Source organism: Megalobrama amblycephala, linkage group LG7, assembly GCF_018812025.1.
Source record: "Megalobrama amblycephala isolate DHTTF-2021 linkage group LG7, ASM1881202v1, whole genome shotgun sequence".
Classification (NCBI taxonomy): domain Eukaryota; kingdom Metazoa; phylum Chordata; class Actinopteri; order Cypriniformes; family Xenocyprididae; genus Megalobrama; species Megalobrama amblycephala.
The window spans coordinates 33,377,793-33,392,690 of NC_063050.1; the positions used below are offsets into that span (position 1 = coordinate 33,377,793).

Genomic DNA, 14,898 nt, shown 5'->3' on the forward strand with positions numbered 1-14,898 from the left:
CCACTGTAGACAAAAAGGCACAGGGGCTGTACAGAAACTCCCACCTTTGTGCTTATGTATGAACCAGCCTGGTTTCATTAAAACGTATAAGTATTAATACGTAACTTTCAAAGACACAAAACCACACTTTACGTAAAAATACACACGTATTCTCATGAGATCATGTTGATAAAGACATACTGAACCAGTGATGAGTCATTGAAATGATTGTAATGTAATGTGAATGTGACTTTCATTTGCACATCACAATTATTCTGCCATTTTTAAATCGATTTCATTGAAAATCGAAGCTCGATATATTAACTTTATATAAACAGTCAGGGGTGTCCAATCCTGCTCCTCGAGGGCCACTGTCCTGCAGAGTTTAGTTCCAACCCCAATTAAACACACCTGAACCAGATAATCAATGTTTTTAGACATACAGGAAACTTCCAGGCAGGTGTGTTGTGGTAAGCTGGAGCTAAACTCTGCAAAACAGTGGCCCTCCAGGACCAAGTTTAGACAGCCCTAAGTTAATTAGCCATTTAAATTTACCCAACAGGTTGAACCCAGCATTTTTAGAGTGTATGCAACAAAATGTGAACCTATTTTATGAGAATGGAATCAGATAAGAAGCTTTTTTTTCCTCACACCGTTATCTTAGAATTCCTGATTAAAATGACCTTTGATACTTCTTGGAATCTTAATAATAGCTCTAAAAATCATTGTGTTGTGTACCCACTCCATCTACTGGAAATGCAGAAAATCCAACGTGCCAAAATAAAAGTCCCTCATAAAAAGTATCTCGGCTCTCGAATCATTTAATTTATTTTTTTATCTAATTATATCACATTGTTTAAAATACGAGAATAGCTCATCCTATCAAAATTGGGGAAGTTTGCATTATTGTTGTTCTATCATGAAATAACCATGTGCATGACCTGTAGAGAGCGCTCTTCGAGAACAATCGTTGAATTTTAAAATATCTGTTATGTTAATAATAATTTATCACGAACATAGAGCCCAATATGATAGTATAATAATAACAGTAGTAGTAAAAAATATATTTGAAAGTAGCAACTCAAAAGCGGGCATTAGTACCCTGTTGAATAATCACATCAACAATCAACAATCAGAACTAACGTTACATTAACAAGGAACTATTTTATACTTTATTTTAAATAACCACACTGTAGTATTTTGTTAACATATTAATGTCAAGTCTGATCTCGACTAGTGAAAGTAAACCCATAGCAGTCCTCTTAATTACTTTATATTAATCATTTACTCCGGCACTGCATGCATCATCATCATGACAGTTCACTCTGTCATCATCACTCCTCTGCTGCATGAGTGGGCTGCAGTATACTGCTCACTGATTGGCTGAACTGAACCTGTCAAACTACCGTAACCCAGATAGGACAAAACACATTTTCCGCATATAATCATGGCAGACGCACCTTCAGCAGCCAGGTAAAACTTATTTTTAATGTTGCTCAGTAGGCTACTCGAATATTTTACAATGTGATTTGCAGCATCATTCAAGCTAGCAAAGTAACTGAGCTTTTATTTTGTAATAACAATAACAAAATAGATATTACATAGCGACAAAAATGTATTCGCGAGTCGTCCAGTTTTGCTGTAGTAAGATATTCTGTAACAAATTCAACTAGTCTCAGTACAGTTTTTAATTATTGTTCACAGTAACAAGGCTGTTACAAGTGTCTACAATGACGTGAAGGTATGTATTTTTGAAAACATTAAAAAACAAAACACTTTTGTTGACTTTATTGGGCTATTAAATAAACAAATAAATAAATACATTATGATAAGATTTGAATTTTCTTCGCGCCATTAATACAGGAGTACTATAGTAAGACACTGAAGCAGACATCTGACCTGAAGAGCAATGCCTGTGTTCCGTCAGCCAAGGCTGTCCCTGCATACGTGAGGAGAGTGATTGCTGAGATCCATCCAGATGTCGTTGCAAAGTGAGGTTCTATTCATTTTTTCCCCCGCTGAATAGAAAATTCAAAAGAAGAGCTTTTATTTGAAATACAAATCTTTTGTAACATTACGAAAGTCTTTACTGTCACTTTTGATTTAATTTAATGTATTCATAATATAAATAGTTATTTAAAAAAAAAAAAAAAAATGAAAAACTCAAACTTTTATTATACCTATTGATGGGCGATTTAGACACATGTCCTCTTCCAGGCAGATTTGTAACATCTTTAGTTGATTGGAAATTCTTAATTATTGTCCTGGTAGTGGAAATGGGGATTTTCAATGCTTTAGCTATTTTCTTACAGCCACTTTATATTTTGTGAAGCTCAACGATCTTTTGCTGCACATCAGAACTATATTCTTTGGTTTTACTCATTATGATGAATGACTACGGGAATTTGGCCTTTGTGTTTCCTCATATTTATATTCCTGTGGAACAGGAAGTCATGGCTGGACAATTTCATGTTCATGATCACCCTGGTGTGCTAAAAAATGTAAATATGACTGGGAATATACTTCAGAGATATTTTAAAAAAATCTAGGGGTGCCAATAATTGTGACCAAGGTGTTTTGGAGAAAAACAATTCTTTTCCTTCAATGAAAGGTTAGATTTTTGCAGATAAATTATTACAGTCATCTTTGATCATATTTATCAAGGGTACCAACAATTTTGTCCCATCTATATAAAATATATATATATATATATATATATATATATATATATATATATATATATATATATATATATATATATATAATGTATGTATGTAGCCTATGAAACTTGATTTGAGTGGGCTTAATAGGGTCACTTGATATAATGAATATAATTGTATGTAAAATAATTGAATGAAAAGCCAACTTTTAGATTTTCTTTTTAAATTGACTGCTTAGACCTTGTCTTATAACAGTTTATAATATACTTTATTCTGATGATACGTCTGACCTTTTTTTTTTGTTTTGCATTTTTTCATCTAACCTTTCACCATGTTTCAATGCTGAGCCCTTGGTGGAATTATAAATAGTTTCCATCCTCTCAGGTACTATGGCTGTGGTCTGGTGGTCCCTGAGTGTCTGGAGGGCTGCAAGGTGCTTGATCTTGGCTGTGGAAGTGGACGGGATTGCTACATGCTCAGCCAGCTTGTGGGAGAGAAAGGACACGTCACAGGCATCGACATGACTGAAGATCAGGTATATCCCTTTGAAGTTCAGATTAGGGTTACATGGTTTTAGATAATAATGTACACCGTGAATGAGTAATTTTGTGCTTGTTTTATATTTCAGTTCCTTTCGATTCAAAAGGCAAAACCTGTTTAGTTTTGTCCAAACAAATTATGAGATTACAGGCCTGTTCACACCAAGGACAATAATGATATAGTTTTAAAAATCATTCTAAATGTAAAATCTTTGCACACAGCAAAATCCCCAGAGTTAAATCAACTCTGCTCAGATTATATTTGGTCCCTCTCTATATAGTATTAAAGTAACACTGAAGCAGAGTTAAAGTTAATGAGATAATTAAGTGATTAAGTTATTATTGAGCATTAGTGATGAACACCTGCTGTTAACAAGCATAATCACTTCCAGCCACAGCCTTAGATGAAATGAACTTAAAATAAAAGACATTAAATCTCTCAAGATCTGATTAAAAAACTCCACAAACAGCATATTATCTCATAAACTTTAACTCTGCTTCGGTGTTATTTTAGCTCTAAGTAGAGAGGGACCATATGTTTTCTGAGCAGAGTTTATTTAACTCTGGGGATTTTGCTCTGCAGAGTCCACACCACAAATATAACGATATCATTGGAATCACCTTCGCAATGATTTTTTTTTCAACTGATGATGATAAAATCATTGACATTCAGTTAGAATTCATAGTGCTTTAATTTAAAGAGCTTGAGAATTTAAAGCAGCAGACAACAAAACTGTAGTGGGTGCTTATAATAAATAGAACAATATTGAGTGTTGTTGTGGACACTAATGTAGATAACATTATATTTATAGTTATCATTCTTTGTGTGAATGGGCCTTAATAGTGATTAAATATTGAGAGTCTTAGAGTCCGTTCACACGACACTGTTTTCAGCTAAAAACGGAAACTATTTTATGTGTTTATGTGTTCATTTACACGAGAATGGCGTTTTGGTGGCCTGAAAACGCACATTTTTGAATGGGTTTCAAAGTGCACATAACAAAGTAATCAACAAAAACACGAATCTGTGAAAACAATGGCGTCATGCACATGCGCATTACATGTTCAGTCTATAGCAGGGGTTCCCAAACACAATACTGGAGCCTCCCCAACACTGCATGTTTTCCATGTCTCCTTAATCAAACGCACCTGATTCAGATCATCAGCTCATTAGTCGAGACTCCAAGACCTGAAATGGGTGTGTTTCAGGAAAAGGAGGCTCCAGGAGTGTTTTTGGGAACCCCTGGTCTATAGTGTTTCATCGCCATCTAATGGCCTGCCAGCAGAATACAGCGTTTTTAGTCATTTTCATGGATTCGTAAGAATGGGGATTGTTTTGGCAATGGTGTTATCCGTATGCGGAAAACTCAAAGGAAAAACTTCTCCGCTTTAACCGTATCGTTGTTGTGTAAACGCACCCTAAAATAAAAATAAAAATAAAATATTCAACACATCTAGTCACCTAGATGTAATGGCAAAAACAGTATGTGAACTACATAAATGTTTTTGTTTGTTTGTTTGTTTGTTTGTTTGTTTGTGTTTTATTTTAGCTTAAGGTGGCCCAGATGTACATTGACTACCACATGCAAAGATTTGGTTACAAAAAGCCAAATGTGAACTTTGTTCATGGTTACATTGAGGCCTTGGCAGAAGCAGGTCTAGAGGAGAAATCCTATGATATCATCATGTAAGTTTTCACAGTTTCAAAATTGTAGCCTCAAAGTTGCCATAAAATTAAAGTTGTGAATGTGATTGTAATTTCTTCCCTATTGTGGCATATATCAGAGTCACTGTCCATCAGTAATTGATTGGATCGTTTGCTATTGCTGTGATCTCATGAGAGTGACAGTTTGTCCCGCCCTCGTGCTGTAAAGACATCATCAGTGAAGAGATGTTGCTACAAGCGAGAAGGGATGTTAATTTGATTAAATATTACGTGAGCACATTAATTAAAAAAATTAATGATATACACGGATAAAGAATTCATAATAAATACTGCAATATTCCATTAAAAAACATAAGATTTGTCCATTTTTCTAAATTCTATTCTCATAAGACTAGCATGTTAGTTGCAGTCTGTTCAGTTTCTACTACTAGCTAGCATTAATAGACAATTAATGGGTGGTTTTGCTTCTTTTATTTCAAAAGATCAAACTGTGTGGTGAACCTGTCACCAGATAAAACCAGTGTGCTGAGGGAGGCTTACCGTGTACTGAAGGTAATTCTATTTCATACTCACACCATTGTTTTGAGTCATTCAGAATTCAATTATTTAATTTTTCAGTTGTATTTTTTCCCCCCATCCCTGACACTTAGATACTATCAAACTATCAAAACTTGTTAAGCATTACTTTTTATATTTAAAATGAGACTGGACTTTTTTTTGTACATTTATCTCATTAACAGACAAAAAGGATTTTGATTTTCTTTGTGTTTAGGATGGAGGAGAATTGTACTTTAGTGATGTTTATAGTGATGCTAGAATCCCAGAAGACCTCAAGGCCAACAAAGTGTTATGGGGTAAGAAAAGACATTTATCATAATTAGCCTAATTTCTTTCTAATTGTTACAAGGTATAATTTAACTTCAGTTGTGCCACTGTGTTAAATGTAACAAATTAAAAGTGACAATGATATAGGCTTATTTGCATATGTCGATCAGGTGAGTGCCTCAGTGGAGCATTGTGGTGGGAAGACCTGATACGACTGGCTGAAGAGGTCGGGTTCTGCAAACCCAGACTGGTTACTGCTAGTGTCATCACTGTGGGCAACAAGGAACTAGAGAAACTTCTTGGTGAGACATTAAAATGATGAAATGTGCCACCTTGTAATGGTAATCAAAAATTAATTGGCTCCAGACTGTTGCACTTTCTCTGTATTTGCTGCTGCAAAAAAAAAAAAGAAAAGAAAAAAAGAAAAAGAAAAAAAGTTTGATTCTGCTTTGGTTTCTTCTGGAATATTTGTTGTTAGTGGATCAAAAATGAACAGATTTTCTAGCCAAATTGTGTCTGAACTACTGCCAGTATTAACAATGTTATTAATACAATAAGTGATGGTTTATACAAAAATGAAACAAAAATGACATTCTTGTTTATAGAACTATTATATTTCTGCCACCATTGAAGTATTTTAGTAAGAAAAAGCCCAAGCCTCCATTGCTAATTTTACTCATTTGGGAAAAAAAAAAACGTTAAGAAGTGACTGCAACTGCAGATATCACTTTCTTTACCAGACTTAAATTATGTATTTATTCATCATTTTGGATGAAAAAATGTAAATTACACCTGTGCGTAATGCATCCTAACAAAGATGAATGAAAATAACTTTACAACCATCTATCTGCTCAGAAAGCACAAATGACAATTTTATGTGGGCACACACACACATTAATTGTCAAACATACACAATTTCAGACACATATATATTTCGAGCATCAATTTGTTTCTGTTGTCCCTGTACATGCTCAACATACTTTGCAAAGATTACACTTTCCATCTTGCTGACACTTAATACTGTCTACAGTAGCAGACAGGAGACTGATCATCTGATCTCTTGTCTCCCGTTTGTAGTCATTACATTACGTCATTCTGTATTTGCATAAACCTTAACCTTTGTCATATTGATTATGTAAAGTTACTGTACTTATTGTTTCATTTTGAATTGTAAAATTTGTTTAGGTGACTACAAATTTGCATCTGCCACATACCGGCTCTTCAAGTTACCAAAAGTTTCAGAGAAGAAGTCCTGTCTGGTCATGTACAATGGAGACATTACAGGTGTGGAGGAAAGTTTCGAGTTTGATGTCCAGTTTACCTTTAAGGTATGTAGTTACATCCAGTTCATCAGAACTGAACTATTTATTCACCAGAGCTCATAAAGCATATCATATCCTGCACATTCTTTCTCTGCTTGGTCCCATTAGTAATGATTAATATTTTTGAATAAATGAACAGTAATGTTTTAGTAACATGATCCATGGCTCAGCATTATTTGAATATTGACAATATTATGTTGTTTGGATAATAAGTGTCATGTAAATGTGAGCTTAAATATATCTTAATCTATTTCTTATATTCCTAGATTGGTGATCATATGGTGATAATATATGAAAATGATGTGCAATAAATACTACATTTATCACATGCAATTATATACATGCAATTATTAAGTTACTTGTGTTACATAAAAACCCTGACATATATTGCCATTCAAAAGTTTTGATTGAGTAGGATTTTTTTTTCAAAGAAATAAATACCTATTCAGCAAGGATGAATTAAATTGATCAAAGGTGTCAGTAAAGACAATTATAATACATTAGTTACATTTCAAAATAGATTAAAATAGAAAACTGTTATTTTAAATAGTACTGGAATTTTAAAAAATTACAGTTCTACTGTATTTTTGATCAGCCTCGGTGAGCATAAGTGGCTTCTTTAAACCGATCACAAACTTTTGAAAGACTTGTACTTTGTAAAAAAGCATAATCAAGACAATTTTGGGTCTTTGTCTAGGCTAATAAAGTGACGGAGGTCGATGATGATGTGGCCAACATCTTGAGTAACTCCAGATTTGCTGAAGAATTCACATTTCAGCCTCAGGGGGTGAACACTTCCGCTTCTGGAGGATGCTGGGCCAAACCCAAGGTAAGTGACTCATTTCCTATCATGCCTTATTTTCTTAGCTTCTGTCTATCAGTAATGCACTTATAGCATATCACACCTGTGCATACAGTATTTTAATGTACCATTTGAGTTTCAGTTGTAAAATCAATTTTTGTTATAATTTTAGACTCATCTTTCAAAATAACAACTGTGTTTATCATCAAACTGTCATCTAGCATTAAAAATAATTCTTACTGGCCACTAAAGGCCCGATATATTCAATTCAATTCACATTTATTTGTATAACGCTTTTCACGATACATATCATTTCAAAGCAGCTTTACAGAGAATGCATGTCAACGTTACAATTTAGAGAATGCAGTTAGCTAACAATGTAATAATTTAGGCAATTTAATTTACAATCACTGTTAGCTGTTTAATTGAAGGTAGAAGCAATGAGCTCCTGAAATATATATAGAAATTTGGGAATGTGCATGTTGATCCAGATGATTGTCATCTGAAGTCCTCGCAGGAGTTAGCACCGTCCCTTCAAAGGTGTTGGTCATCTTGATATACTTCAAGCGAAATAGAAGAATGAACTGGTGTGACGTCATTTCGAACTAAATCAGGCCAAAACAAAGTTTGTTTCAGGAGTTCGCAACAGCTTGCTAAATCAAACGCCTTCAAACTATCATTGGTCCGTGGCGATTACAGGGTGTGCTCTGGGGCTTTGCCTTCTTTGACATGAAAATCTGCTTGGGTTCATTTCTTCTGTTCAGTCCAAAACTGAAAGTGAAACTGGCACTGTTTTTTTTTTTTTTTTCTTTTCTTTTCTTTAAAGCTGCTTGTTTTAAAGCAGTCTTTTGTATAAAGTGCCAAATTGCAGAGCTGGTGCAAACATATCCACATCGCTATGATCAGATGCTTTGTTAACTGCGTTTTTCTCACTGTTGTCATTTTTGTTGCATGTTTTTGTTATTGAGAGGAAAGTGAGCAGCACATATTACCTTATTCATCTAAATGATGCTCTCGGCAGTGTGGGCAGTGTCGTAATTTTTGCTAACAGTATACTGCTGAAAAGAACTTCGCCATGAGTATATCTGGGCCTTCGATTTCTCTACACAGTCACACAAGGTCACCCAGCTGTACCACAAAGCCTTGACCACAGAAGATTGTCTGCCCTTCCAAACAAAGAATGCCATCTTATCAGTGCTGGTGGTGATTCAGTCTCTGTCTGCAAACACAAGAAAAGACTATTAGAATTGACTTGCAACATCATTCAGGGTGTTCATCTTTCAGGCAGTTTAACGTTCACTGTTGATGGCTGGATCGGATTTATTCCATTTTTAGAAATTCTGATCTAAAGATTTAGCTAAATGTACTTTTGTTTTGTCCATTGTTTTGGTTTCATTTTTATTGTTCTAAAAATATCTAAAAGATTCTTAAACTTCTAAAGAGCTAAACAGGTTCCTTCAATGCTTCAGCGGATTTTTACTTTCACACAGACAGCCTATAAATATAATCTCATTGCCATATATCAGAGACATATGTGGTACGGAAGAGGATTAGGGCCAAGCAATAATAAAAAAATAAAACCATCTCGAGATTAAAGTTGTTAAATTACGAGAAAAAAATTCGATAAATTTCGGGAAAAAATTCGAGATAAAATTTGAGAATAAAGTCATTAAATTACGAGAACAAATTCGTTAAATTATGAGAAAAATGTCGTTAAATTTTGAGAAAAAAGTCGAGATAAAATGTTGAGAATAAAGTCATTAAATTACGAGAAAAAAAGTTGTTAAATTATGAGAACAAATTCGTTAAATTATGAGAAAAATGTTGTTAAATTTCGAGAAAAAAGTCGAGATAAAATGTTGAGAATAAAGTCATTAAATTATAAGAAAAAAGTCGTTAAATTACGAGAATAAATTCGTTAAATTACGAATGTTCTCATAATTTAACGACTTTTTTCTCATAATTTAATGACTTTATTCTCAACATTTTATCTCGACTTTTTTCTCGAAATTTAACGAGTTTTTTCTCGTAATTTAACGAGTTTATTCTCAACATTTTATCTCGACTTTTTTCTTGAAATTTAACTAGTTTTTTCTCGTAATTTAACGAGTTTATTCTCAACATTTTATTTCGAGTTTTTTCTCGAAATTTAACGAGTTTTTTCTCGAAATTTAACAATTTTAATCTTGAGATGGTTTTATTTTTTTATTATTGCTTGGCCCTAATCGTCTTCCGTACTTATGTCATAAGTTCTGTATTAATCAAATCTTTTTTAATACTGTAAACCAAAACAAGGCTATGTTTACATAGTAAATAAGGAATGGGCATGTTCTTTGCCCTATTATCTCTATTATGTTTAAGTGTTAGTGTTGTCTGATTTGAAAGTGTAATAGGGAAGTGTTGCATCCAGATTGATGCTGTTTCTGTTGTTTTAGACCCAGGTTTTCAAACTTCTTGATGCCCCAGCACCCCATATGTGATGGTCCCCTTGTAAGGGACCTTGTTAAAGGCTATATATATATATATATTGTTTTGCATTCATTATAGAACATTCCATCATCTTATTCGGTCCCTGAATGCAAGAAACTTTAACATACTGATGGTATATGGGCTGCAGTTGCATAATGAATCCATCTAAATGCTCTGTGTCATTGAGTACTGTGGAACCAAGTAACTATAAATTATGACGAATGTAAATTACTTTACTTCCAAACACTGAGTATATTCCTCTCTCTTCAGGCAGTGTCAATGAATCCCTTTGAACTGGTCCAGCAATTGGGCAGTGCAAGTGTAACTCCTTCCACTGGGGGGTGCTGTGCAGACCAGGAATCATGCTGCAAATGAATCTTGGCTCATTTAAAAGCAGTTTTGCTTATGATTTGAAAAGAACAAATTATTGATTATCATATGTAATTTCTAACTCTGATATATATATATATTTTAAATCAATGATATGTACATATAACATTATTCATAATTTGATCATTATATTGTGATTGTTTTGCATACATTTTAATCATATTGATTATCAATATCTAGTGCATCACACAGGTCTATATAGTTGCATAATCTTAAGCATTCATCTGCCAGATGTAATCTTTATTGTATCTTTATTGTATTGACAGATATAATCTAACTGAACACTCATGGTTTATTGAACTTTTGTAATCAAATCACTTTTTCTGCTGCTGTAATAAAAATGTTTGTCCTGACTGCCTGGCTATTTACTTTCAGCTGGAGGATATTCATGGTCTCTGTGATATACGGTATAATTTAATAATACTAAAATGCAAATCACCTTTTATTAAATGTAATTTAGCCCCATTCCTTAATTTCACAACATATTTCGAGGTTATAGAAACTTAAGGAATCGTGTTCAGAATTCCGTTGTAGAGCTTTTCAACATAAATATTCTCTCTGATTTACTTAATATGTAAAACCACCTGTGAAGATTGTATAGGATTATGAAATAGTTTATAATCAATCAACTTCCCTTGTCTGGATTGATCTCTGGCCCTGATGATGATAAAATGTTCACTCTGTGCGATCTGACTCCATGATTATTTTTACATCCTTTCATAGGTTTTGCACCCCTTGCATTTCTCAAGATCCCTCTAATCCCTGTCTTATCTATATAAGGTAAATAGTTACCTATTATAAGTCTTTGAGTAATCACAATAAATGTATAGCTTTGCTCATTTCCGTTAGGATGAAAGAGGACTAAATCATATTGTTCAATATGTCTGAATTGTAGCGTTTCTTCAAATGAGAACGTTTGTGTCTCAGGGTTGATAACTGATATTTTTAAACTTTTTTTCCCCCCGTCACACCTTTTGGCTACTTTTTAAATGCTTGTTATGTGTAGATTTTATTGTTTTGCCCTTGTCCCAGATCCAAACTTTCAATGCAACATAAAGATATGAATTATTGCAAGATCTGTGGAGAACTGGCTGTGCACATGCTCTGGACATTTGGGTCCCCGAGAGCCCGACCAGGGACATGTGATCCCATTTCCCACCTACTTTTCCTTTTCTCTTCTTTTAGAAAAAAGCCCCTGCAATTATATAGGAGATAGTAATTTTTCATAATTGTAACAATCATACAACAATTTCATTTCATTTTTTTAAACAAATTATACTGTTCCTCTGTGTGGCATAATTTCCAGCACAGCCAACAATTTTTCCCCTATACATTTTTTTTTTTTTTTAAGTGTACTGGTTACCAAAGAGAATTTTTGAGATGATCAAAGAAAAACCAAGGCAAATATCTGTTATTTGTAGATTGTTTGTTGTGTGTATCATTTCAAGCAGTTTAATTTAGAGTACATTCATTTGTTTCTCAAAAACATTTAAAATGAATTTCCACCACAGAATGCTATCAGATACAATATAATTTGGGGAAAATTACAGAATTTTCCTGTAATGCCTACTGTTGGACATTGTAAATAGAGAAAAATAAACAAATGTATTTTCTGAAAGTCCTCAGGTTGTCTCTACAGGCTGTCCATAAACTCTTTACTGCTGAAGAAACTCTCTATAAACTCGTTTCGTTATTTATTACATTCCCTGAGTGTATCTTGGCACTATTCAAAGATGCTGTCACCAAAGACCCTTCTCAAAACACCAAAAACAGTCACGAGGAAACTTCTGTATGCGCTCATTTGCATTAAGTGCGACTGTTTACGGAGCTCATTGGCCGTTCCAGCAGCGAAGGCCCCGCCTCCCGTCCAGCTGCGCCACCGGATTGGCTGCCCCGGTCGCCTGTCACCGAGACATCAGTAGAGGCACGAGTTCGCGCTGCTCTGGCTGAAGTGTGATCAGTTTCAGCCGCGTAGTGGGACTCAGCTAGACCTGATGCACAAGTCAAGGCGACGCGCAGCGGAGATGAAGCCGGATTGGCTCTGATTTTTAAAAGCCCTTTCATTCAAGAGGCTGTCCATTATCAACATGGCAGAACCGTCGGTTCCAGAACCCCCTCAAAAAATGGCGTCACTTAGCCGGGTCCGAGCCTTTGCTTTGATTTTCTTAACTGCAAGCAGTTATTTAATTACTCCCACAAGTGGCAAGGAAGGAGGGGGAGAGGAGACTGTCATCATCGGGCTGAGGCTGGAGGACACGGACGACATTTCCTTCATGGACAGGGGCTATTTGCGGGTCAGTGAGAGGTCTCGGGTGAGATTGAGGGTGTACGGGCAAAACATTAACAACGAGACGTGGTCCAAAATCGCCTTTACGGAGCACGAGAGGAGTCGAGTGATTGGCAACATCGACAGCTCCTCAGGAGACAACAAGAGTCAGGAGGACACGTCGGGCTTGCACCCCTGTGGCATCAGGACTTCAGATATTCTCATCTTACCCAACATCATTGTAAATCGCAAGTCGTCTGGTATCGTTGAAATCGAGGTCAAACCTCTGCGAAAGACTGAGAGGAGCAAAGCGTACTACCTGTGCATCGCCACTTCCACACCTGCTGTGGCTGGCATGCACGACCCGTGGACGGAGACCACGTGGATCTATCACGATGGAGAGGACACCAAAGTGATCGTGGTGGAGGAGAAAAAGTTCCTGCTCCCTTTCTGGCTTCAGGTCATCTTTATTTCCATGCTGCTCTGCCTCTCGGGCATGTTCAGCGGCTTGAACTTGGGTCTGATGGCGCTGGATCCCATGGAGCTCCAGATCGTCCAGAACTGCGGGACGGAGAAGGAGAAGAACTACGCCAGGAAGATCGAACCCGTCAGGAGTCAAGGAAACTACCTGCTTTGCTCGCTTCTCTTGGGGAATGTTCTGGTCAACACGACCTTGACCATTTTGTTGGATGATATCGCCGGTTCTGGATTGATAGCTGTAGTGATGTCAACCATTGGCATTGTGATATTCGGGGAGATTGTGCCTCAGGCTATATGTTCACGACACGGTCTCGCTGTGGGTGCGAATACAATCTTCTTGACCAAATTCTTCATGCTGCTCACTTTCCCTGCGTCCTATCCGGTAAGTAAACTGCTCGATTATCTCCTCGGACAGGAGATTGGCACCGTGTACAACCGAGAGAAGCTCTTGGAGATGTTGAGGGTCACGGATCCCTATAATGACTTGGTGAAAGAGGAGTTAAACATCATTCAGGGCGCACTGGAGCTCAGGACTAAAACCGTGGAAGATGTGATGACCCCGCTGCGCGATTGCTTCATGATCGGCGGCGACGCCACGCTCGACTTCAACACCATGAGTGAGATCATGGAGAGCGGCTACACGCGCATTCCGGTATTCGAAGGCGACAGATCCAACATCGTGGACTTGCTGTTCGTGAAGGACCTTGCGTTTGTGGATCCCGACGACTGCACCCCGCTGAAGACGATAACGAAGTTCTACAGCCATCCCTTACATTTCGTCTTCAACGACACTAAACTCGACGCTATGCTGGAGGAGTTCAAGAAAGGTGAGAAAGCGCTAGCTCGCGCTGATGCTGAACACGTGTCTTTGAACATTGAGTGTTTTCCTACAGTTTTATTCTTCGCTGCATAAAAGTTTTATTGTCATATGAAAGCTAGTCTATTATGCATCAGCATGTCATAGCTATATCAAGGCGGGTCGCGTGCCTTTTACGCACCGGCTGTATTACGCACGACTAGATTTCATTTACAGATTCAACATTCCTTTTTCTTCAAAAAAGTAAATTTTTGCTGTTTTGTCCACGTCTATTCAGGTATTCAAACATTGACCTGGCAGGCAACCTACATAGTTAATTCATTAAGTTTACTAAAGGATGGTACTTAGATATTTAGATTAATTGATTATTACAATAATGTAATACCATACTGTATATATGGTATGTCCTCCATCATCATTTCATCCCATGTTATCCTGTAAAGTCCTCTGTCTTCCAACTTTTCATCACCTATAATGATTTAAACTCGCTAAAATTGAGATAAAACTTTAAATGCTGCCTTAAATTTTTTAAGTAAAACTGGCAACTTGCACTAATACATATTGCACCTTTTTGGATCATTTTTAATGTGGATTAGCCTACTTATCAACTGAATCAGTCAAACCAAAAATTATTCAGACACTAGATATAATTTTATATTTGTTTTACTATTGGGTGCAGGACA

At 36.0% G+C, this 14,898-nt stretch overlaps 2 protein-coding genes across 2 annotated transcripts in view; both read left to right on the forward strand.

Annotated features, from left to right (window-relative positions):
* Positions 1-1,239: 1,239 nt before the first annotated feature.
* as3mt (arsenite methyltransferase) lies at positions 1,240-11,006 on the forward strand. Its single transcript, XM_048197157.1, has 11 exons — positions 1,240-1,452; positions 1,684-1,720; positions 1,843-1,970; positions 3,024-3,174; positions 4,729-4,865; positions 5,327-5,396; positions 5,617-5,698; positions 5,840-5,971; positions 6,855-6,997; positions 7,689-7,820; positions 10,533-11,006. The coding sequence occupies exons 1-11, from the start codon at positions 1,427-1,429 to the stop codon at positions 10,635-10,637; spliced, it is 1,143 nt and encodes a 380-aa protein (XP_048053114.1). The 5' UTR covers positions 1,240-1,426; the 3' UTR covers positions 10,638-11,006.
* Positions 11,007-11,138: 132 nt separating this feature from the next.
* Positions 11,139-14,898, forward strand: part of cnnm2b (cyclin and CBS domain divalent metal cation transport mediator 2b) — a 46,216-nt gene continuing 42,456 nt past the window's right edge. The window contains exon 1 of the mRNA XM_048197152.1: positions 11,139-14,225. Coding sequence (XP_048053109.1) covers positions 12,740-14,225 — 1,486 coding nt within the window. The 5' untranslated portion in view covers positions 11,139-12,739. The remainder of the gene's footprint in view (positions 14,226-14,898) is intronic.

Bases quoted from the DNA above. Each gene is read 5' to 3' on its own strand.
- as3mt (XM_048197157.1), top strand. From the start codon at position 1,427: ATGGCAGACGCACCTTCAGCAGCCAG. The intron at 1,453-1,683 runs GTAAAACTTATT...TATTGTTCACAG, and splicing joins GACGCACCTTCAGCAGCCAG to TAACAAGGCTGTTACAAGTG. The intron at 4,866-5,326 runs GTAAGTTTTCAC...TTATTTCAAAAG, and splicing joins AAATCCTATGATATCATCAT to ATCAAACTGTGTGGTGAACC.